Source organism: Platalea leucorodia, assembly GCF_965183815.1.
Source record: "Platalea leucorodia genome assembly, chromosome: 6".
NCBI lineage: Eukaryota > Metazoa > Chordata > Aves > Pelecaniformes > Threskiornithidae > Platalea > Platalea leucorodia.
The window spans coordinates 17124542-17148430 of record NC_138828.1 but is presented as its reverse complement, the minus strand read 5'-3'; the positions used below and the strand labels follow the sequence as shown (position 1 = coordinate 17148430).

The 23889-nt window shown below is 43.1% G+C and overlaps 1 protein-coding gene across 1 annotated transcript in view; it reads left to right on the top strand.

The window, feature by feature from the left end:
- The window catches only part of NR3C2 (nuclear receptor subfamily 3 group C member 2), a gene marked incomplete at its 5' end in the record, with an annotated part of 210062 nt that extends 186937 nt beyond the window's left edge, over window positions 1–23125 (top strand). The window contains 3 exons of the mRNA XM_082314777.1: window positions 4214–4344; window positions 8597–8754; window positions 19351–23125. Coding sequence (XP_082170903.1) covers window positions 4214–4344; window positions 8597–8754; window positions 19351–19506 — 445 coding nt within the window. The 3' untranslated portion in view covers window positions 19507–23125. The remainder of the gene's footprint in view (window positions 1–4213; window positions 4345–8596; window positions 8755–19350) is intronic.
- Window positions 23126–23889: the final 764 nt, after the last annotated feature.

Below are 23889 nucleotides of genomic sequence, written 5' to 3'. Positions count from 1 at the left end.
AAGCCTGTAAGGAGACACTCGGGGAACTTAAGATGGATTAACTTAAGGTGTAAAGTGTATTATTATGAAGGAGGATTAAGCTAAACTGAGCTAATGACACCACTTTTGAATGCATATCCACACAGCAGATTCAGAGCTTTGGCTCCACGCCTTTTATTACTTAAATGTACTTACCTTCTTAAATGTCCCCATAAAGACACATGCCCTTATATTCCAGATCTTGCATTCTCCATTTTCCATGTCAAGAAGTTTATATGCTGTATCAGAGGTGGAACTGGTTTTGGTTGGTTGGTTTTTGCATTTTTTTTTCTTAAAAAAAAAAAAAAAGGCAGGAGGTGAAGGCAACATAGAAGTTTGTTTTCATTTTTCCCCATGGTGGTAATGGCATTTGTGATGACTTGATGGTGTTTATTCTTAGGTGAGGCATTTGGTAAGGAAGAAATAACTTTTTTCATGTTATGTTGAGATGCCCTAATTTCTATGTGCTTCATCTCTTTTAATATATGAGCCATTTCTATTGCTTTATTTTGTTGTTGCTCTCATGGTATTGGGGTATCTGTGATGTCAGCATCTGAATTTTACAAAAGCTGTGTACCTTCTTATTTTACACTGTGTGGGTTAAAAATCAAATGCAAAGTTGAATAATGTAAACTTGCACAAAATGCTTAGCTTACATTAAACAGAGTCATGAATTAACCAATGTAATTTGTAGTTAGTAATAATTTGTAAATAAGTAATAAATCAACCAATTTGGTTTTTCAGGAGGGAAATAGATTTGAAATTACAGGTTTGCTGTGTGTTAAATAAACTACTTAGTAACTAGTTCTGTGTATAATTTTATCTCACTACAAACAATGCCATTAGGTTTTCCTTGAGGGTAAACTACAGATCAATATTTGTAAGTAGATAAAAGACTAAATATTTAAAGGAAAGACAAAAAAAAACCTAACTGAAAAAACCCTGACTTTTACTAAAATTCTTCTATTTAGGCAATCATATAAAAGCAAAATAAATACAAAGAAAAGCATAAGAGAGAAAAAATAAAATGTCACAAAAAGTGCAACGCAATGTAAAAAAACCCAGGGTTTTGAGTCAGGATGCTTTCAGGTTAGCTGTCACAGAGAGTGTTTTGCCACGCTGTTTAGTGAAAGCATACGAAACCTGAGACAAAACCTCAAAATGTTTCGGTTTACTTGCTGTGTGGCTTGTGGTATCGGATGAAAGGTCTGGCGCTTCTCCTGTCTGTGGAGGTCATATGCAGGCAGGGATGGTGGCAGCTGCTTTATGTTCGGAGGCTGCAGAAGCTAACTTTGGTGTGCTGCAAAAGTAAAAATGGATATAATAGACTGTTCTTGTTTTGAATCCTGCTAGTCTTTAGCAGTCTGAGATATACCTTAAAATGCATTTTTTAAAATAGAAATGTCCCTTATTAATCATTTGCCTTTCAACTTCAGTACGTATCCCTCTGAGCCTCCTGGGGAGAGGTCAGTTAGGAGCCACCATTATCTATGTCCTATCCCTGCATTTGATGATTTTGGGAGGAGGGAGGGGAGCAGGAAGAGCAGGAGGGAGATCACTCTGGGGTCTTTCGGGGTCCTTTTCCCCAGCTGTCTCGGGGTCAGCTCAGAGGTGCCTGCAGCCGTTCGGTCTCTGGGCAATAACCCGTCAGGAAGAAGGACCTCGGGCTGGTTTAGGGTGATGTCCCCAAATGGGGGGTAGGCTGAGTCATCCAGTGGCCAAACGTGAAGGGAGCCCCCATCCCTGGCACACTCAGTCATCTGTGCTAAAGGCAGATTGAAACACTGGGAGGGATCCAGGTGCTGCTGTGCTGGGTTGGCCACAAGCCTTGGATGGTGGCCACCAGCCTCGGGCAGACCCGGGGCTGGAACTGGACCCCAGGCACAGCAGCTTCAGAAATGCCCATTTGTGTGCATCTGACGTCTTTTAATTCTGCAACTCCTTTTCTGTTTCACCCGATCCCAGTTACTCAGGGTCACTCCGTGTGCGTTCATAGCATGTGACCGGCGTTGGGTGTGCAAGCGGCGTTTGTAAGTCCTCTGCAGCGCGCAACCAGGCTTGTGTGCTCGTGCCTGTGTGCATCCAGCAGCGGAGGCTGCTCTTCTCAAACAGAGGGCCAGGTGGTATTTCAGTCACTGTCCAAAGACTATTTTCTTCTATTAATTTTCTTCCCTGCAGTCCATGATGCATAATAAAAGTAAACAAACATGGCATTACTACTACTATTAAATTTAAAAAAAAAAAAAAAAAAAAAAAAAAGAAGCTGGAAGTTCTTAGTCTCAAGAAGAGGGTGGAGCAGGGGAAAAGTGCAGAGCCCATATAACAATGGGGAGTCCGCTTTATTAGTATTAAGGAGGAAAATAAAATCTGCTCTGGCAGTAGTGAAATAAAACACCAGGAAGATTACGTCAGTCCTTGTTTGCACACAGTATGATTCTTCTCTTTCACCAGCCAATTTGTATATTTGAAGAGGCAGTTTCTTGGTTAAAATAATTAGCTGAGCTTCATCCAGTTCCCCAATTATGTGAAAAAATGTTTGAAGAAATACAGACAATTGTTGTTGAGCAATTAAAAAAAACGCAAAAAAGTAGTGGTCGCTGAACAATTATAGCGCCTTTTCTAAATACCCACATATATATTGTCGTTTCAAAATGAAATGGGCACTTCTCAGTGACTCTTTGCTGTAGCTGTTGTGGTTTGGAATAGCGGCTTTAGAAGTATAGCAAAATCCTAACTAATTCTGCCTGAAACTTGTGCAGGATAGGTTAGCCTGGGGTTGCCTCAAAGAAGAGAGACAAGGTCTGAAGCTAAATGTATCAAAGTATATTTAAAGGAAAAAAAGAGTAAACTGGATACAAGTCATGTATCCTTATTATTTTACGATTTAACAGGCAAAAATCTGATTAACGAATGCAATCATCTTATTATATATTCCTTTATTCCAGACTATCTTAGATTATTATTTTGGGAAAATACATGCAGAATTTTTGAATATTTCAGTGTTTGAATAAGAGACCATTGCAACAATTTGACTAAGAATTCCCCGTAGGAGGTCCAGTGCAGTATATTAACGAGAACTTCAGTGGCTGGGAAATCATTTCTCCTTGTTGTTCCTACACTTTCATCCTAGGAGCTAGACCTGTTGCATTTTCAGGAAAAGTAGTAATCAGAGATTTTGAAGTGGAGGTTACTTGGGAAGGATGCATAAATGCTGCTGGCTGAGGCAGTCGTCATCCCAATCGTTTCTTAACTTCAGACTCTTCAGTAGACGTAAAGGCAGTAACATGAAGTCATGCATTTTATTTTATTTTTGTTAAACCACTTCCCCATTTTCAAGACCTGCCAGCCGTATTTTTACAGGACTGTGTTATTCAGGATGAGAAGAGTCAAGGTGTCTGCTGGCACGGTGGAAATCCCTGATCCCAGGGCTCTGCTGGCTTGTGGACCCGACCGTGCGCAGTGGGCAGCAGAGGCTGCTGCGCTGGGGCCGGGGCTGACCGGCCTGAGTGGTGCGGGCCGCAGGTGTGAGGCTGTCAGTCCTCCTTGGCCATCCTTTCCCCCAGCTCATCTCTGCGCCAGACACTTCTGAAACCTGTTTCCACCCATATGTCAGCTGATGGGGGATGTATCACTTAAAACGTGCATGCCATGGATGTAGGTTCCCCTGTTGCACCAGTTCTGACCCCTTCAGCAGGCTCATCTCCGTCAGCCAGGGCAGAGCTGAACAAACGCTGATGATTCAAACTAATTTTAAAACATTTTCGCCAGTTCATTAACATCGTCAGTGTATAAAACTCAAATTACATTTGTTTCTGTTCCTTTTATGGGGGTGGATGTTAATGCTGCCTGTGGTCTGCCGGGTAGCAAAGTGAACTCAGCCATCAGTGGATGGCGTAGGAGTTGGGCAAGATGATGCCCGGGTCCCCCAAAACTCCCAGGCAATGGGTTTTTCTGCCAGCCCGGGAGCACGGGGACCAGGCAGCCCTCTGGGGCTGGCAGGGCTCCAGCTTCATCTCCATAGTCCCCAGCTCCCTTCCCTAACCTGAACTTTGCAGCTGCGGTGTGCCTTACTGACCTCTGCGCGATCGGTGCTTGGTTTCCAGGTCACACCTTGCTTTCCTTATGCGTGGGCTGCCCCGTGCACGTTGCACTCTCCCGTATTTATCCTCTGGATTTTGTTTCTTTCTCTTTGCAGGGAACGGATGCGCCAGTCTGCTATGTTTGAACTGTGCCAGGGGATGCACCAGATCAGTCTGCAGTTTGTTCGCTTGCAGCTTAGCTTTGAGGAGTACACTATAATGAAAGTTTTGCTGCTATTAAGCACAGGTAAGTTAGATTCATGGTTACATGGGAATACTTGAAAATATTCCAGTTCACAAAGAGGTGCAGTGATTTTAACTAATGTGACAAAAGAGCCAAACTGTTTCCAGCAGGGCTGCAGGAATAGGCCTGGTTTTATGTCGTAGGGTTTATCTGCAGATCTCGCTCTCCATTAGCACGGGAAGTGTCTTTGTAGTTTGAATGTGTCCTGTGCATTGGAGGGAGAGGAGTGGCCGGGCAAGCGGCTTTGGCCCCCCCTTCTCTGTATGGGAGCCACTCAAGTCGGCCAGGCGTGCCAAGAAAGTGCAACAGCTGTGGGGATTGGAGAGGAGTCCCCACTCAACACTCAAAGCCACCAGCTGGGGTGACTTAATGTCACCTTCAAGATCAAAAGATGTACATTGCCTGTACTGCAAAATGGGTAATGTACTAATGCTAGGTGAATTGAGAATGGCAAGCCCTTTTACAGGGCTCTGAAAGTTTAATAAATGACAGTGCATGCTTTATTTTTCTCTCGAGTGTCATGCCTTGAGTTTTCTTGAGACACAAAATTACATCTTGGTGTTTGTTACAGCACTAGTGTAGTAATTAGCAGATCTCTTGATCTTGCCTTACTGAAAATATTGAAAAACTCCTGTCCCAGTACAACTGTATAAATATACAGGCAATTTGTACATTACTTTTCCATCAGTCTTGATGAAAAAGCCAATTACTTGTAAACAAACTTTCTCCTGTATAATCATGCTCCCTTTTGTGGCATCCACTCAGTGACATCATGATGAGATAATGCATCAGCTTGATTGGTGGGTGTTCGTGATGTCACTTCAGTGAACTCACCGGGCAAGAATTCCCCTGGCAGAAGGAGGCTGGATGTGGGGCCATTGCGCGGGGAGAGGAGGAGCAGGAGATCAAAGGGGCTGCTGTGCTTATTCTGGCTTTCGCTTGCAAGCAGTTGGCAGCAGGACGCACGCCCAAGGCTGCCGGGGCTGTGCCGCACAGAGCGTCTCCCCATTCGGTGGTGAGCAGAGCCCAGCGTGCCCTTTGAGATCTTGCTGTCTTCTCCCATCACCCCATCTTCTGCCCCAGCGAGCTGAGAGAAGAAACGAATGGCAAGTGACAGGCGTTAGTTGTGCAGCACTGGAAGGCGCTTATCCCCAAAACCGCTAAAGGACGCCAGAGCGGGCTGATGCAGCAGCAGATTTAGACACCCAGGAGCCTCCTGAGTCCCCAGCCGTGGCGTGGGCACGTTGGCTGCAGGCAGAGTTAGGTGCCTACGAAGGGATTTGCAGCATCCAGCAAAGCCGAGTGGCAACCCCTTCAGGCGAGGTGGTGGGACGGGCACTTTCTCCCTGTCTGCGGTGCCTTTCATTCAGACCTCGCCCGTCTCACCTATCCTGTAGCTCTGTGGTTAAAGTACTTGCCTTTGAAGGAGGACATGAAGCTGCAGTTCCTGTCCCGGCTGGAGGGGATTTGGATCTGCTAACAGAAACCTCCTGGGGCTGTAAGTTTTTTGGGCTCAGCTGTCTCCCTTCCTCCCTCCCGTTGAAGCCACTCCAGCTCCCCAGGACGGGGAGAGATGACACCAGTTGGGGAGCGCTTTGTGTCCTGGTCCGTGGGGTCTGACCTCCAGGTCCTGCTCCACCAAGGGTTCAAGGAGATGGTCTGCTGGTGAAGCTGGAACTGTGGGGAGCTGATATGCTCCGGGGTAGCCCTGGGGGGTAAATGGGCTTTTTTGAAGGTTGTCACTTCAGGTCTTTCCAGAAGCAACTAGCAGCACTTAATGTGGATGTGCTTGGGGGGTGTCTAGCTCCCAAAATGTTCTTGAGAGAGTGTCTGGTTTGGAGATCTGGCTCTGCTGCTTTTTAATCAGCCCTAAAGGGGGAGAATCTTTAGAAAAAGAGCCTAAAGGCATTCTAAAAATGTAGCAAAATGTCTTTAAGCTAGGTATATATTATTCTACCCTCTTGAGAGTGTTAACTAAGGACTTGAGTTATTGCGAGAATCTGTTAGGCGAGATCAGCCTGGCCAGTTAACTTCGGGTAGCTGGGTCCCTTTGAAATGCACACCACAGTCACTAGAAAACCTACTAAAAATAGTTTGTTTTGGGAGAATCAGGATATTTACGTTAGAGAGAGAGGAGAGCAAAATGGAAGTGAAGAGAGTGATAAAACCCAGAAAGTGTCATGTGAAGGGCAACAAACCTGGTTTCAAATGATTGCACCTTGATACACCCTTATGACAGAAAACACCATTTTTTTTTTTTTGTTAAATTTTTTATTGAATCGTGTGATGAGCAGAGTACAAGTTATTCTGAAACTTTCATGATGACCACATCAAGGAAGTTTCACTCCATTTACATGTGGAAGAAACCACACATTACAACTCAATTGTTTTCTTGCTTTCCACAGACCATAGATTTTGGGAGCTTGCCAAAAGCATTGCTGCATTTAATAAGTAAAATCAGAAACACTGGGCAAACCTCCAGAATTTCATGTTTTGCTTGAGTTCTCTTTATTTGTGGTCTTTCTTTCTTAATAATCTGGCTGGGGTGATGGTATAATAATTTTCAGACAGAACAGTAAAATACATAGTAGTGGATAAAGAAGGAGTGGCTCTAACAGTCTTTAAGCAGCATGTAGGAATACAGACCTGTAAATATTAAAGGAACTGTAAAGCCTGTGCATTTTGTGTGAGGGCCACAGTATGCTCTGATGGCTTTACCTATCTTGATTGGTGTCTCTATATTCATTCAGCTTGAACTGAATTTGTACATCTGTTCCAGACAGTTTTTTCTGCCTGTCAGCTGACGGACTGATTTGGCATCTAGAATTTCGAAATTAAATATTGTAGGCAGGTTGGTGCATTCCTCCTAGGCTTTTTCTAAAGATTCCTCCGTGTACCTCCTTCCAGCACTTGATGGTCACAAATCCTTGCTGCTCGTGTGGTGGTAGAGCTCCTCCTTATTTTCCATTGCTAAATTGCTCTGGTAGGTACTGGTGATAGAAGATACTGGTGCTTTTTCTTAAAGCTTCTACTCTGGAGCCATTTGGGCAGTTGTTACATGCTTATGATGTGATTGCAGTGGGATAGAAGGCAGTTCACAGGATTTTCAAGAGAAGGGAACGGATGCACAAGGCAATTTCTGTCAAGATGTTAAGTCAGAGTAAGCTAAATTGGAAGATCACCTTTTTTTCTTTCCTTTTTTAATAAGTAGCTTCCCATTTGGCTTACTCTGACATAGCTTTCTGGCTCGCTTTGAAAATAAACTCACTCTTATACAGTGTAGTATTTTGTTTTCTTTCTGTGGACTTAGCATTAAGAGATGCAGACTAGGAAGATATTTGATGGTTAAGAAGTATGCAACCAATCCAGGTATTAAAACACCAGAACATTTTGTGTAATGTTGTTAATAACCTCTTTGGGGTTTTCCTAGAGATCTGATCCTATAAGCCATTTCTGTTTGGGGCAGAACCTGCTGGAGTGCAAGGGTATTTGCAGTCTGTAAAGAAACAGTGTATTTGCTTTTGTAATTAGCCTTGCTAATACCAGTCACAGTAAAAAGTATCAGAAAAGTCTACTTTTATAGCCCATTTGTGAAATGATCCCTCTGGCAGATGGCAACTTTGATAGGACGCTAGAAATGCTTGCAACTGTGAAACACTGGGTCAGGATGCCTGTTTGGAAGAGAGTCTTCTGTTTCATGCAGAATAATGGCTCTGTTTGTTCTAGGTGTTATGCAGATGCTTACTAACATTCAAAGAAATTTTAGATGTTACTTGATGGCATAAAAATGTGTCACTTGGTCTAGCATTTCTGTACGCAACAGCTGTAATTCTGTACCTTCTTCTCCTCTGCCAAGTGTGGGGAGTCTTTCAAGAATGATAAATCACGTCTTCAACTTCTAAAAAAAATAGCCTTGATCCATCTGCCTTTTTTCTTTTTTTTTTTTTTTTGTGTGTGTGTGTGTGTTTGGGTTGTATTGAAAACAGTTTCAGCATGAGGTTAGCATGTGTCGTGTTTCTGAGATGTTATCTTGTCATCTGCCACAGCTTCTGCAATCAAAGATCTGGAGAGGATGCTTGAATCACTTGAAAATCTGTATGATGTTGTTGATTCCTTACCAATGTCTGTAAAGTTATGGACTTTGCTTAAAGGTTTAATTCTTTCATCCATTAAATAGTGTAACTTTTTAAGTATGCACATCAGAAGAATAAGCAATACAGTTAATATTAATATAAGACTGTCTTTTCAATGACAGTTCCCAAGGATGGTCTCAAAAGCCAAGCTGCATTTGAAGAAATGAGGGCAAATTACATTAAAGAACTAAAGAAGATGGTAACTAAATGTCCAAGTAACTCTGGGCAAAGCTGGCAGAGATTCTACCAACTGACTAAACTTCTTGACTCCATGCATGATGTAAGTATAACTCTTCAGGGAATGCAGACAAGTTAAGCAAAAATCTCTCCATTAAGGTAAACCAATAGTCTTTAATTGTGTTAACTAACAGGGAGGAAAAAAATGAAATTCTTTTTAAAGGAACATCTGAGAGAAGTTGTTAGATGAATTTAAGGACAACTGCCAAGTAAAATAAGAAAATATAAGTCATTAAGGGCTGGGTCCTGCTGCCTTCTCCTATGGTAAATGGTAGTGTGTTCCTCCAATGATTCGCTTAAGGTCAGTAGAGCTATTAGCGGGGTCAGAGGCTCTTCAGTAGGAGAAGTGATGTTCGCTGTGACCCTAAGTTAGATACAGCAGGAGCACGCCACGCAGAGTATCCCACCAGTCACTTCTCAATGAAAGGTGCCGGATTAGCGTGTTGCGCGTCTAACATGCCTGATGTGCTAATAAATGTTGAATTAATTTGGTGATCTTTTACAGCTGGGACTGTAATAATGATGACTTTAAAAGATGTATTAAGACCTTGGAGCCATCTTGGGTATTTGAAGCTTTATTTGAGCGTTTCAAGCGTAAGATTCACTGTGTTGTTAGGTTATTTCTACTGGCCTGTCTCATTCCGGTGTGAGGTGTTTGTTTTACATGCATAGGGTGTGAGAGGTGGTGAATGACATGGGAAACTAAAAGTGCAGTCCCAAAACTCCCAGGCCGTCGGTACCTCAGCCCAGAGTGACTCTGAAGGGTTGTGGTAGGTGCCTAGTGCAAGGGACCAGCTCGCGATTTCAGAAGGGGTATCCGTAACGTTGAGCTGTTGAGTTGGGAGCAACCTGGTTCTAGTCAGTAAAATGGTAAGTGCAGAGATGTACCTCTCCAGATGCTTTGAGCAGCAGCGGGGGCGTTATCTCTGTGCTCTCCGTAACGGAGCCTGGAGTCCCCACAGAGGGAGCCAGTGTCCCAGCTGTAATGGTCTCCTCAAGCTGAGGGGCTTTCCCCAGTGGCCCCTGAGAGGGCCCTGGGCACCAGCCCCTTGCCTGGGGCCAGCAGGGCTGGCGCCCGTCCTCTCTGAAGCTGCGTGACGGGAGACTCGTGGGGCCAGGAGAGCGACCTTTAGTCGTGTTTGGGTACAAGAGAGGAGGGGTCCCGTGAGCAGAGGCTGAAGCCCACTGTCACGCACTGATCGCTTCCCAGTAAAAACTGGTAAACTGCAGCAAAGGAGGAGACTGTCCTACTCCATCCTGGGTGGGCAGGGAAGCAGCTTTGCTGCATGAAGAACCTACAGCACTTGCTTTCAGAGCCTGCATATAAACTTACTTCTTTGTACTCAACTTAAATTTCATTTTTGTAGAGACAGTACAGTACAGTGCACTTCAGGTCAAATCTGTATAAGAGCCTGAGGTCTGTTTACAGAATGTACATATGGAATTATTTTTCAAATATTGTTCTGTTGTTCATTAAAACATTGCAAATCTTAGTGGGAGGCAGGGAGAGTATTATTAGTACTGCAGTAATAGCTCATTCTTCAGAGATCGGGTTTCACTTGCTCCGTGCCAGCAAAGGAAGTTGTAGTGTTTTAGTGGAAAGAAAGGGGACGGGTGATAAAATCACTTGCAAGATATTCACATCTGAACCCCAGGGCAGCATAACAAACCCCTGCATTTATGGAGTTTTCTAATCCTCTTCAGAATAGGCAGTGTCTATGGTTTGTTGTTTAAACGGGTGTGTTTGTGTGGTTAAGGTGACTGGATGAGAGACTCGCGCTTACTGAGAATGCTACCGCATCCTACAGACATTTTCCAAAACACAGCATTAACCATTGGGAGCTGAACTAACCAGAGGAAGCAGACTGCTCTTGCATTTTATTTAATTTTTAATTAAGCTATTTTTACATTACTTTTGTTTTAATGGAGCACTTTCTTACAAAGGACTTTTTAAAGAAAGTCCCATTGTCAGCGTTCTCCGATAGAAAGGCCGGTTGTCTGCACAACAGTGCTTCCTTTCAGAGATGATATTGGAGACTTGTTCAACAAAGGCACTTGTTTATTCTTTTTCCTCTTTAAAACTGATTTTTTGCTTTTTGAAATCCATCAGAATAAATTTAGTGGTGATAATATTAACGAGAAGTGAGAATGCCTCTTCTCCCCCCACTGCCTGTTAGTGCAGAATTTCTCCGTTCTATCAATGTAAATGCAAATTTTCTGCTCGATTCCTTAGTATCGGAGGAACACTTTTTCAGCTGTCACCTATGTATTTTTAACTTACTCCATTATAATTTCGAGGATCAGAATATATTTGGTGCTGAGTGGTCTATCTGGAGCTGAGGCCCCATGTTTACGTGCTGCTGTAGCCACAGCATTGGCTGTGCAAGCCCGGAGGGACTGGTGCAGAATTCCTGCTTATTCAGCCCCCCTGCTGGCTCCAGCTTTCCCATCAGCATCTCGTCGTTCATGGAGTTTGCTGTACCTGAGTACAGCGATAAACAATAAAAAAAATACTGCTCCTTTGCACCTTCGCACTTGCTTTCATCGACCTCATTTTTAAGTAGTCTTTCTGAGGACTATGTGAAATAAAGCGCATGGGAATATCATATTACAGTCTGCTTGGCTTATATAATGTGAGAAAGAAAAAAAAAAACCCCAAACAAGATGGTTTTACATTGCTCAGTATACTGAATCATTCATCCGCACAGTAAACATATGTGCAGGTAGAAAAGTGCCGAGGTGAGGAAAAAAGAAATTTTCAAGAAGGCCAGGTAGGCACTTAAGTATTTGAAAAAATCAGCAACTTTATTTAATGATCCATAAAGCCTCAAAGCACCAAAATCGCAACCGAAAAATAAAGAGATCGAAACCCATCCCGAGCAGACAAGATAAACACGGTTTCGCCCGTGTGTGTGCGCACACCTGCGCTCGGCCTTAGGAACATGCCTGCAGGCTGCCGGGTAGTTTGCGTCACTGCTGCCGTGCGCTGAAATGCTCTTTATTTGCATGATGCTGCGCGGAAGCAGCGGTTGCTGATACAGCAGGCGCTGGCTGACAGCGTCGGTCTGGTTGCGCAGCGCGCCCTTCCTCTCCCTCGGCGCGAGATGACGGAGTCGGCTGTTGCCATTTACTTGCCGTTGGGCTACGGCTCAGCCTTGCTTGTGTGGATGGACCCCAGCGTGGGCATCTTCTGGGAGGGCTGAGGGCAGCGACGTAACCAACATATTTCCTTTTTGTAGGGATTGTATTTCTGCCGTTGTGGCTGGCCTGCGTGCATCATTTCACAAAGCAGCGTTATGTGTTGAGGACCATAGCGTAGCAAGGGCAACCGACTTCTCTACCCAGGACATAAAGGTTTCGGTCTCGTGCCCATGAATGGCCATGGGCGTTTCAGGGAGAGATGCATATGCAGCACTTGGACGTAGGTGAACTGCGTTATGTGATCAGACAAATGGCATGCAGGAACATTAGAAACAGATGTACTACACATGGTATCAAAAACTTCATTTGGATCCTCCTCAACATCTCCTGTTGGCTTTGGCAGGAAGGGTTGTATCTTGCATGGCAAGCCTCATTTCATATAGAGAGTGTAGTGTATGGTTAGGCGGTTTGCAGAACAAAAGCTGAATTTGGTTTCAATCTGGCTGATACTAAACAGACTTCGAGTTAAGAGGGCTTTTGTTTCGATGCCATGACATTAAACCCTAATGTGAACCTTCCCCTTGTCTTGGCAAGGCAGAGCACTGCACTGTCATTTGCTTGTTGATATTTTCTGCCAAACAAAAATAAATTCTTTAAGGCTCATGCTGCTGAATAATTAATTTTTTATGGTTCCTGAAGGGAATACTTTATAGCTGAGGTGGATCTTTCCATAGGCTGAGCACGCCAGGATTACACTCACTGAAAAAGCTGAGAGTGGGAAGAAGGGCACCGATCCTCGAGGGGCAGGTTTGCAAGGCACGCTGCGGCGGAGGCAAATGTGCCTCTGCAGGTGCTTAATCCCACAAATACGAAGCCGCAGATGAACCCTTCAGCTGTCACCAGCACCTTTGGGTGCACTTACTCCTGCCACTGATCTGCCAAAGTCGTGGCCCACAGCTGATGAGCTGTTTGGAGCCTTGTTTTAGTCCCAGCGCCTGAATTAGGTTAACGGTTGGACTCGATGACCTTAAGGGTCTTTTCCAACCTTGACGATTCTATGATTCTATGATTCTCAGAGTAGGCATTTTCTCTGTTTACTCAGAGGCGAGATCCAGTCCCTGCTGCTGGTGTGGCCCCTATAAAAGTGGCAGCAGTGCAAGAGTGTGCATGGGTGCATGTTGCAGCAGCTAATGTGCGTCTGTCAAGTGAGAAATTGATTCCCACCTCCCTAATGTAGGCAAGGGGCTACACTGAGGGTCGTCTTGCTCAGTTTGTGATGGCTGGATCTCTTCTCCTTCACGTTGATAGGTGTTTGTTGGAGGAGGGCAGAACCCCGCTACTCTTGACAGAAGAGCAAGGGAGACTTGGCTCAAAATTTACCCTGGCCAAGGGCTGAGAGTGTTTCACTGGTGTGTGGTACTGTGGGTGTGCGTGCATCCTCCAAGCATGCCAAATGAGTTCAGCTCAGGTTCCTCCATGTCATGGCCAGGTGTCAAGTGCTGTGGTTTCGGTGTGCACGTGTTTATGAAGAAAACCCCCCAAAATGGGTGCAGTTCCTAAATGAGATAAGTGCACCTGTCCAGGCAGAACTAGCTTCCACATTTGCTCTGGTCGGATACTGTTAGTGCTTAATCCATACGCATTTTATCCACCTTTTACTCCTTGCTAGCATGAGGTAAATACGCTGCATAGGTGTAATCAGAGGCTTCATCCCTTGGTCTTACCTCATTTTCCCTGTGTTTGTGGGAGGTTTTACTCTTTGGGTTAGAGTTCAAGATTTCCTAAGCAGCTAGGAATTAACCCCTGTGGCACCAAAGGACATCTGTACCTCTGAGAACCAGCCTGTGAGCCATCGCAGGGGGGAATAATTTCCTTCCTGAGCCCTCAGAGCAATAATTAATTTACATCATGGGATTTCCATAGGACTGGGAGCAAAAGGGAATATAGTGGTAATGGAGTAATCGAGACCTGGCTGGCAATGGTTTTCTTTAACCTTACCAGCTGTGAAGCAGGAGCTTTGTATCCACTGCGTGAAGGGGAAAAAGGTTGCAATAGTCCCCAACTCACCCGGGGCTCTTTGCTGCCGGGGGGAAAGGAGGCTGGCTGGCCTCCGCTGCTGCTTCTTACCTTAGCAGGGCAGCAGGGTCCTGACTTCTGCGCAGTTTGAAACACGCAGGTTTTGAAAGGAAGAAGCAAAATACTGCTGCTCAGCTGACGGGCAGCCGCTTGTCCTTTCAGGGAGCCTGCCTCGGTGCAGGTAGTCACCGAGGCTGCGCAGTTGCGTCGTGTAGAGCTGCGAGGTTGCCTCCTCCCAACACGCGCCCGCTCCGTGCTCTGTAGGAAACGGGCACAGACCCATTCCTGAAAGGGACAGAGAAAGTTTTTGGAGCGTCATTTTTATACGAGAACACTGAGGTTTCTGACAGTAGTAGCTGTAGCTAATAACAGGAAGAAATTACTCAGCATTGTGGTGTTACCCTGCTGCTGTCTTAATTGCTGTATCAGTAGGCTTAATCGCAAAGATGCTCCTGATGGAGAAGTGACTGTGGGCTTTCATACCACACTTGGAGAATGTGAGAGATTTTGAAGTCAGAAAAGTAACTGAGCACAGAAATGTGCACCCTTGCAAATCAGACAGTTCTTACCATTTCTGGAAGTACAAGGGCATGGTGCGATTGCCAAACTAAAATAAATTCTTTTTGCTGTAAAAATTCTGCAAGTGCTCGAAGGTCACTGTAACTGTATTAACTTCAGGGACTTCATTAAAGGATTCTTTTTTTTTTTTTTCTAATTATGAAGAACAGTACGGGTGAAAAAGTCCATTTTATGGAAACCCCACCCTAATAACAGAAAATGATGTTTGATTAATACTCCTATTTCTCGGAGGTGCTTCATACAGCATACAAATGCAAAGATTGATTAAGTAAAAATCTCAGAATTGCTAAGACTGCTGTACCCTTGAAAATGTTTAAACGCAGCACGCTGCCTGCAGGGTAGTGATGAGAGAAAGCTTCATGATTAACGACCAAAGTGGTGAGGGCTTATAGCTAACAGCTGATCCGCTTGCCGGCGGAAGAGCTGTTGTGTCTTACAGCGGTCTGGGTGACACGAACGTGGTAATTCTGACCTGTGCGTCTGCATCCCCACGACCCAGCTCATGTGAATGTATTTAGTGGTATTTGCCTGCCCGGAGAGGCTGCAGTCTCCACTCCGGGAGATACCCAGGACCCAGCGGGGCAAAGCCCGGCGTTGCCCGCCGGGAGCGGGCAGTGCCCGAGCTGCTCTCCCCCAGCACCGGCCCGATGCCCCCGCGTGCGGAGGGAGGCTTGCAGTGCCGTCAAAGGTACGGAGCCGTGTTTTACGGCCAGCTCCAAAGAGAGATGAACAACTGCCTACTAAAGCGGTAAACAACGTCCTGGTTGCATCCCGAGGAAATGGGATTTATTTTAGTTGTGGCCTTAACTGCACTGTCTGCGCTCTGCTAAGCTGTAACTCTTTAGAAGCATGCTTCAGTAGCTGAAATAATTGGAGATTGTAAAAGTAAATAGATTCCTAGTCACTGTTGCACTGCTTGTGAAAACAGTGGTGCTTTCACTCACGTGGCTTAGAGTTGCCTTTCACGCTGCTCTGCTGGAGGAGGTGTCAGCGTTTCCAATATATGGAAGTAGAGGGGAAAAGCGGTCAGGTAAAACGTAGTCAGGAGTTCTTAGAGTGCAGGGGTTTTACAAGCCTTTGAAGCACAATCAGAAGTATATTTGATCTAGAAAATTCATAAGCCAAACGTAGAGGTGCTGGCTAGCTTGCGTTGCCTCACTTGTAACCTACGGTGTATCAGTCACTGTCACTGCCGTGACAGAGCTTGTGTGTTACAAAAGAAAGCAAACTTTTTCATTTCCGTACTGAAAAGGGAGCTTCTCTTTTAAAGCAAAAGACTAGCTAAATTATTTACCTGTTATAAATCAAAACTGTATCAGATGAATGTTGCTTGGGATGCAGAGACAGGTACTCAAATTTCAAAATTAACATTGCCTCTGGAAGCTGAATGTTTCGTCCCTTCAGTGCCTCTTCGTGCCAAGGCTGCTGGGCTGGCGGGGGGGGGGTGCCTTTTCTGAGCGGCAGAAAAGAGCACTGCTCGCGGCTCAGCTCTCGGTCTTGCGGCCTTCTCTAGCTGACCTTATCATATCGTTTACGTTTTAGTACCTCCAAGTTGGCCTTCGATTCTCCCACATTCATTCCTCTTTGTTTTAAATTAGTGCTAGAAATACTTCTCCAGCCCCCAAAACCACGCAGCTTTTAAGATTGCAGTTAAAAAGATCCTGCCCGCGGTCCCGTGTTCCTTGCGACACAGATGGTGTGCTTCCCAATACTCCCTTTTTCTTAGTGGCTGATAATTGTCAAGTACGTTAACATTGATAACTTTGCTTAAGAAAGAGAGGCGCAAAAGTTTTAGCAGACTAAATAGGTATAGAATATATATTATCCTTAAGGCTCCAAAGCCAAGTATTACATGATGGGGGGGTTCAAGGTATTTTCTTCTAAATTGCTGTGTAAACTTAACCTTTCTCCTTTGTGGTGAGACTCCTAAGTTAGTGCTATGTTATGATGGTATCCACGATGACGTCCTGTTTTTTCCCCACTGGACTGCTAACTCATTTATTGTATAGAACGGATTATGCTGTCTTCATGAATGTTGTTGTTTTTCATTTCCCCGTTTGTCTGCATATTCACCAGACATACCTATGTACTTGGTACTACTACAAGCTTGCTAAGGCGGCAGAATTAGTAGTTACCACGTAGGCTTTTCTGTGATACCTGTCTCACTGCGTTCAGAAGCTTCACGTGAGTGCGATGGGGCAGGACGGGGCTTGGATTGCACAGAAGGTGAGCCATCGGCACCGCGAGGGTGGTTGGCAGCGTGACGGAGACGACCCCAACCCCCCCAATTCAATGATGTGAAACTACTCGTGTTTGAGTTTAGGAAAAGCAGTACCTCCATCAGGTCGTTACCAAGGTTGTGTTGGGGTGCAAGGCCCAGTTTGCCTAGGTGCTGGTGTTCGATGGCAGAGGCGGGGAGGAGGTAGTGGCGATTATACCAAGAGACAGTTTCCTTCACTTTGTTTGCTTTTGTGTTATGTTTGGAATATTTTTCTGACACAGTACATGCAGAAACAACCTCCTCCTGATGGGTAAAGTAAACCTCTCGACATCAGCATTTTTTCCCTTGAAAACCAAATTATGTCTATGCTACTTTATTTAGCATGCATGTTTAATTAACTAGCATTGCCTCATGACATGCCAGATCACTGGGAATGAACTAAGCAACAGCAGACTGACTCGTGGAGTGCTCAATAGCAGAAACTCACGTGTTCAAGTGGTCTCAGCACTTCTCTGTGTTGTTCATAAATTGCTTATGTGTTTGCAAGAACAGCTGTGAAAGTCCTGAAAATAAGTAATAAGGTGTGGTGCTACAGGCCAGTAGTCCGTTGCTTGCCTGTATTTTTTTTCTTATTTCCCGTTCTGCTTTCCAGAGGTCCACTTTTATTTACTCAGTCTTTAACAGGGGCTTTACTGTAGAGTGCAACTCTACAGGTTAAGAATTGAAACGACAAACTTGTGTTTGATAAACTACAGAAGCAGAAGTGGTTTAAGTCCTTTGCAAGGACATAAGGCACCAAAGTTCAGCTGAGCATGTGACTTGTGAGTTTTTAAACAGCAGAGGCTCTGGTTTTTCTTCAGTCGTACAGCGCAGTAATTTGGTGAAATGCAATGGAAATGAATACGCTAACTGAAACGTAGACACGCCTCAGTCACAGGTGCCTCAGAAGCTGACTTGCCTCTGCCCCTTGACTGACTCGCATTGTTTTTCTTAAAGATTGCCGAGGGTCCAACATACTGCAAGGCTTTAGGAGATGCATTCACATCACAGCAACCACACAAACTGGTTTTGAAATAACGTTCTCTTGCTGCTAAAGGTCAGGAACGAGTATTCCTCGATTGTATCCAAGCAGTACGTAAAACTAACCCAGCAAAAGCCGTATGTAAAACTAAGCCAGCCAAAGCCTGCACGCGTGTAGGTTGAGCCATGAGATTGCTTTGCCATGTTTTTGTTGTTAGAATAGAAGTCATTCTCCCAGCAGTGATGCTGGAAGAGCTGCTCTTGTCTTCACAGTTCTCTTGCTCTAGTGGCGTGTTGGTTTATAGCAAAGAGAAGCTGCAGTTTGCAATTTCGTGTGGAGAAAATAGCACAGAACAAATTAAAATGCTCAAAAGCCAAAATTAATGGTCATTCCTGTAGTCTGATTAAGTTTCCCATAACATGTAGACCGAAATGAAGCTCTGTAATGGACATATGAGAACAACACAACTTGAGACAAGGTTGAGGAAGTCAGACTAAATTTATTGGTGCTTTGAAGGTTTTTTTTTTTCCACACACCAAGAAGCTCATGGTACCTGTATGCCATTTACTACTTCAGCTCGCATTCCCGTTGCAGCCGCAGACCACCTCTGTTAGGATTACAAAATGGCTGTCAGCTGCCATTTGGGAGATCGGTGACGCGGTTTCCCCTGTGGAAGCCTTTGCCGCCCAGAGGAAGCCACAGGAGAGCCGCCGTGGCGCGGCGTACGGCGCAGCTCTGCTCTGCTGGTGGAGGTGGTCCCGCGCCAACAGATAACTCGGTGCTTGTGGCGGCAGGGAACAAAGCTTCCTTCTCCGTCATTGAAGAGCTCATTAGAAATGTTTATCTTTAAAATTCTCAGCATTACGCTTCATCTAGGGAGAGAAAGCAAAAGCGTGCTGTTAGCCACCACTACAAAAATAGAGAACTTGGTGGGGTTTTTTGTTGGTGTCTCCCCCCCAAAAAAAGAAATACTTCCCTACATATTGCCTCTATAGTTTAATTAGTAAGCAGAAAAAAAAGCTGGGGGGCTGCGTATGAAAAAAAGAGCATTTCTATGTAAATAGAAATGCTTTACCAGATGAACAATTCCAGGTGGACGGTGATGCTATGAAACCTGAAATGCTGCAGTGTGACCCAGCGTTCCTGGTGTTGAGCTAAAAACATCAGCTGCTCTGGCAGTTGTAGGTTGCGGCCCCCGGAGAGCGCGCTGAAGTTAACCAAATAATCTGATTTAACGAACATGTATCCAGCTGAAGTTTAGAGATACAATAGTTTATGTATGTCTGATCTTTTCCCTCTGGGCAGAAGGCTTTAATTTCATAGACATGGAGTACCTATAGTTTTCATGACGGCCAGTTGCCTGTTAGTGAAATGAAAAGTGCATTTACGCTGAAAAATCCCATCTGTGGTATCTTGGTTTTTCCTAGTTAGCTGATTTTTAACGAGTTAAGTAACCCTTTGGGATTGGAGTTCTTCTGTTTGCTTTTTAACCCCTGCAAATGGTCTGCCAAGTCAGGGTGAGATGCCGTTATCAGTAAGCTGTTGGTTGCATGCAAAATTCTCTGTGTTTTTCCTAAAAAGTGTTTCTTTCTGTATTTCAGCTTGTTAGTGACTTACTGGAATTCTGTTTCTACACCTTCCGAGAGTCTCAGGCACTGAAAGTAGAGTTTCCAGCCATGCTGGTGGAAATCATCAGTGACCAGCTACCAAAGGTGGAATCTGGGAATGCCAAGCCCCTGTACTTTCACAGGAAGTGATAGAAAATGTCTTAAATGGAAGAACTTTGCCTTAAGTTTCCCTGTGTTATTCCACACCCATGAAGGACCCAAGAAACCACATTTTAAACATGCTATTTACACGTGTTCAGCAGTCTCTGAATAGTCTAAAATCATATATGAAGGGTTTGGGGAATGGAAAGCAGTTGACTCGGATTTGGCAAGACCTAGATGTTTGGAAATTACCCCGTAACCCTAAAACACTTAGAAAATGTTCCTGTTCCTCTGGATGAAAAGCCATATCTAGTCAATAACTCTTTGATTTTGATATTTTAACAGATGGAGTTTTAAATATGCCATGTAGTTTCTGGTATTGTTTGCTTGTTTTAAAAGGGTTCGAGAACTAATGAGAACTTTTTAAAGCTTACCCTTGGTTTGCACATAAAACGTAAAGTCAATATGGGGCATTAATATTCTTTTCTTGTAAAAAAAAAAAAAAAAAAAACAAACAAAAACTATATATATACACACATATATACACACACACACACACACACAAACCCTAATGTGTAAAGTAATAACAGAACATTTGGTGTGGAATACTCTGTTATCCCCACCTGTGGCATTTGTTATCCCATGTTATCCCATCATAGCTGATATACACTGTGTTAAGTGTCCATTTACTATTTAATTAAAAAGGATAAGATGTGAAAACAAATGCCCTGGTATCAATTTATAGTATCTATTGTGCTGGCTTTACAAATAATTTTTTGCAGTCTTTTGCTGTACTGTACATTGCTGTATGTATAAATTGTGAAGGACCTGAAATAAGGTGTAAGGAACTTTTGTAAATGAGACAAAAAAATCTTTAATGGTTAATAGGATGAATGGGAAAGTATTTTTGAAAGAACTCTATTTTGCTGGAGACTATTTAAGTACTATCTTTGTCTAAACAAACAAGGTAATTTTTTTGTAAAGTGAAATGTTCTGCATGCATAATGAACCGTTTACAGTGTATTTAAGAAAGGGAAAGCTGTGCCTTTTTTAGCATCATATCTAATTTACCATCCTACAGTATCTGTTGTAAATAACCACACTTAACCTTTTCAGTTGTATTTAAGCCTTTCTATTTTCCTCTATATTTTTCCCCCTTTTGTCTCGCTTGCAAGCGTACGTGACTCGAGCACATCTTAGAAATCCTGCTTCATTTTTCTGTCGGAAACTACACTATGTTGTGTTTGCCACTTTACGAAGGTTTCATTTAACAAGACAAATTACGGTCTCTCCAAAGCTTTTGCCAGCTTAATGATATAGTGAGTTCTTGCCCTCTCTTCCCTTTCTCTCTCAGGGGAACAGGGGTGAATAAGACGTTGAATGATTTTTCGTTTTTTATGAAGGTTTCCCAGATTGTTTGTTTTTCCTTTGAATACTGGATACAGAAAACATCTTAAAAGGTCAGATTATTATTTCAGATGGGGGAGAGCGATTTCTGATTATGATGAAGGGAACATGCAGATCATTACAGTAAGTATACTGCACGGATTTGTACTGGTGAGAGGGCTGGTAAGGTACTGGTAAGGGCAGATTAGCTGAGTAGAACTTTTAGTGATAAACTAAAACCATCTGTAATTTTGTAAGCATTTTTGTAATCATCAGAATACACCTGAGAAGACAACTGTTCACACTACGAGTTCAACTCAGTTGGTCTGATTTTGTCTCAAAAATGTCTTCTCTAGAATAAGACTGCAAAGAAAAAATTTTTTGAGGTGATTTTCACTGTTTCACAATTTATAAGCAAATACAAAATTTTGGAGTAGAATAGAGGACAGGTGAACTTTTCTGAGGCTCAACTGTTGCTACCATATGCTCGTGTTTAAATAGAATACTTTTTCAGAGTCCTAATCTGTAGCGCTCTCTCTGGGTGCCACTGCTATTTTTGAGCTCTAGTTTGTCCCTCGGCCGGTCAGAATGTAGCATTTCTTTTACATGGTGGTCAAATTAAGAACTCCACACCCTTTCCGAGTCCAAATTTTGAGGTGTGCTTTGGTGCACTGAAGACAGTCAGTGCTACTTGTCTTTTTAAATGACACCTGCCTTATGCAAAGGGTTATCTGTAAAGACTGTATTCAGAGAGGTTTTTTTATATATAAATATATACATACATATATTATTTGCATTTTGGAAGTCTAATTCATAGGCAGATCTTTAAATACTGACCTGCACAGCAATATGAAAGCCAAACTTCCAACCTGAGATACACAGCATGCAGACTGGTTGTTTACAGTAAAGACACAGTCATACATCCATCTTTTCATTTACCTTTTTTTTCTTTTTTTTTTAACGTCTAAAATAGAAAATTTCAAAGCCAGGTTCTGGGTGAATACAGTCTGCAGCAGCTTTTTATATTAACAAAGTTACTGCCTCCTTTTCTGTCTCAGAGTAACTTTGCTTGATTAAAATAGCAAAGCCATATTCTACACTTCACTGTTAAATGCCTGTCCCAGTCCAAATTGTTGTCTGTTTGCTCCTATTTTTGTACCTTATTACTTTTAATCTTGGTTTGGTACAATTCATAATTCACAGAAACTTCATATAATTAAACACACTAAATTAGTTTTAAAAAGCAATTTATATCTTTATGCAAAAACGTATGTCTGTCTTTGCAAACAACTGTAAGCAGATTATAATAAATCCTTTACTTTAATCACCTGTTGTTTATGAAACCATTCATTGATTATTATTTTTTGCTAGAGAGCATTGAAGTAATAGATACAATTGGATGTAGATGTTGTAAGAGGCAGTATTCTCTTATCAAGGACACTTAAGCAGAATAGCCATCACTTTTTTTATCTAAACCTGTGTACAGCAAAAAAAAAAAAAAAACAAAAAACCAACCAACCAAGCCTAGTTTTTAGCTACCGGGAAGTTACGTTCTTTTGAATTTGTTTAGAATGAAATAGGCATTTGTCTCCTGCAAAATACAAGGACAAACTCAAACACCTTTTAGAAGTGGGCTTCTGTTCATTGAGCTAAATTATTTTGTTGTAAGAAGGAACGGGGATATACAGCAAGAGCATTGTATACACAGTTAAAAATGTAAAATAGTGTTAATGTACTGCAGTGGGTATTTCAGGAATACTACACAGTGTGCGACTGAACGGTTGCGCAAAATAAAATAGAAACGACTAAAGTTTGCAATATCAAAATCTTATTAAAAAGATACTTTACAATCAATAATGCAAAAAGCTAATTCACAGGGTGGTGTTTTTCACTGACTTGTTTAAACATTTATGAAATTAAACAATTCTACAGTTAATGCACTTTTAATTGTTTATTAAAGATTTGACTTTTTCTTTTTTTAGAGCAATGTTTTCAGCTGGAGGTCAATGACTTGATAAGATAGACAGCAGTTCTGAGGCCAGGAAGCTCAGAGGAATGTTTAAGAATTCTTGGAGTTTAAATAGATTCCTGGATGAAAAATAAAAGCAGCCAGCAGTATGGTGTAAACAGTAAAATCTATGCATAATGATGCATTTATAATTAGGGGTTTGCTTCTGTATGTTTAAAGCTTTTTAAATAAATAGAAAATATTGTTTGGTCTTTATGTTAATGTCTGCAAGTACCTATTTTTCTTTTTCTTTTTTTTTTTCCTTTTTTATACAAATTGTACAAATATACATTAATTAAACTGGTTTGATTGCAAGTATTTCTTGCATTTTAATCTCAGGTGCTGGTGCAGTGATATCCTTAGAGACAAGCTTCTGCTCCTCTAGAAACAATATTAAGTAACATAAAGTAACTAAGTGTAAGGTAACATCTTTCTTCATGCCTCTAGAAATTTGGTTTCATCAAGCTCTGTTAATTCGGATGACGCAGCACATACGATGGCTTCAGCCAGAGAGCGGCCGCTCGCGCTGTGGCGCGAGGGATGCCCAGCCGTGAGGACCGTGGTTCACCCCCCCGGGTGACGGCTCGCCAGGCGACGCGCTGCCGCTGCCCGTGCGCAACCTGCATCCCGCTCCAAGAAACCAGCCCAGCAGCCTTCACGGGCCGGACACGTCTGGCTTCCAGTTCCAGTTCACCTGGAGCTGCTGTACCCATTGACCAAAGTTAGAATTTCTCTCATGGAAACAGGGATTCGCTCTTTCATATACACACGGTTTCCCCAGTGATGAAATCAAACACTGCCTTCTCAGGGTCAGGTCTTTCCCAGTTATGATTATGGTAAGGTAGTTAGAAGGGGAAATAAATAAAACACTGTTCTGTGCACGACTAATCTCAAAATTTCACCGCTAAGTTCTGCACGAAGCTAGGTCTGCGGTGTAAGAAAGACCACCAGTTAATTGCATTTTGTTCTTTTTAATAACAAGTTACACAAACTTTTTATTGCCAAAAATCCTTGCACCTGCCTTCTGTTTGCTGAAT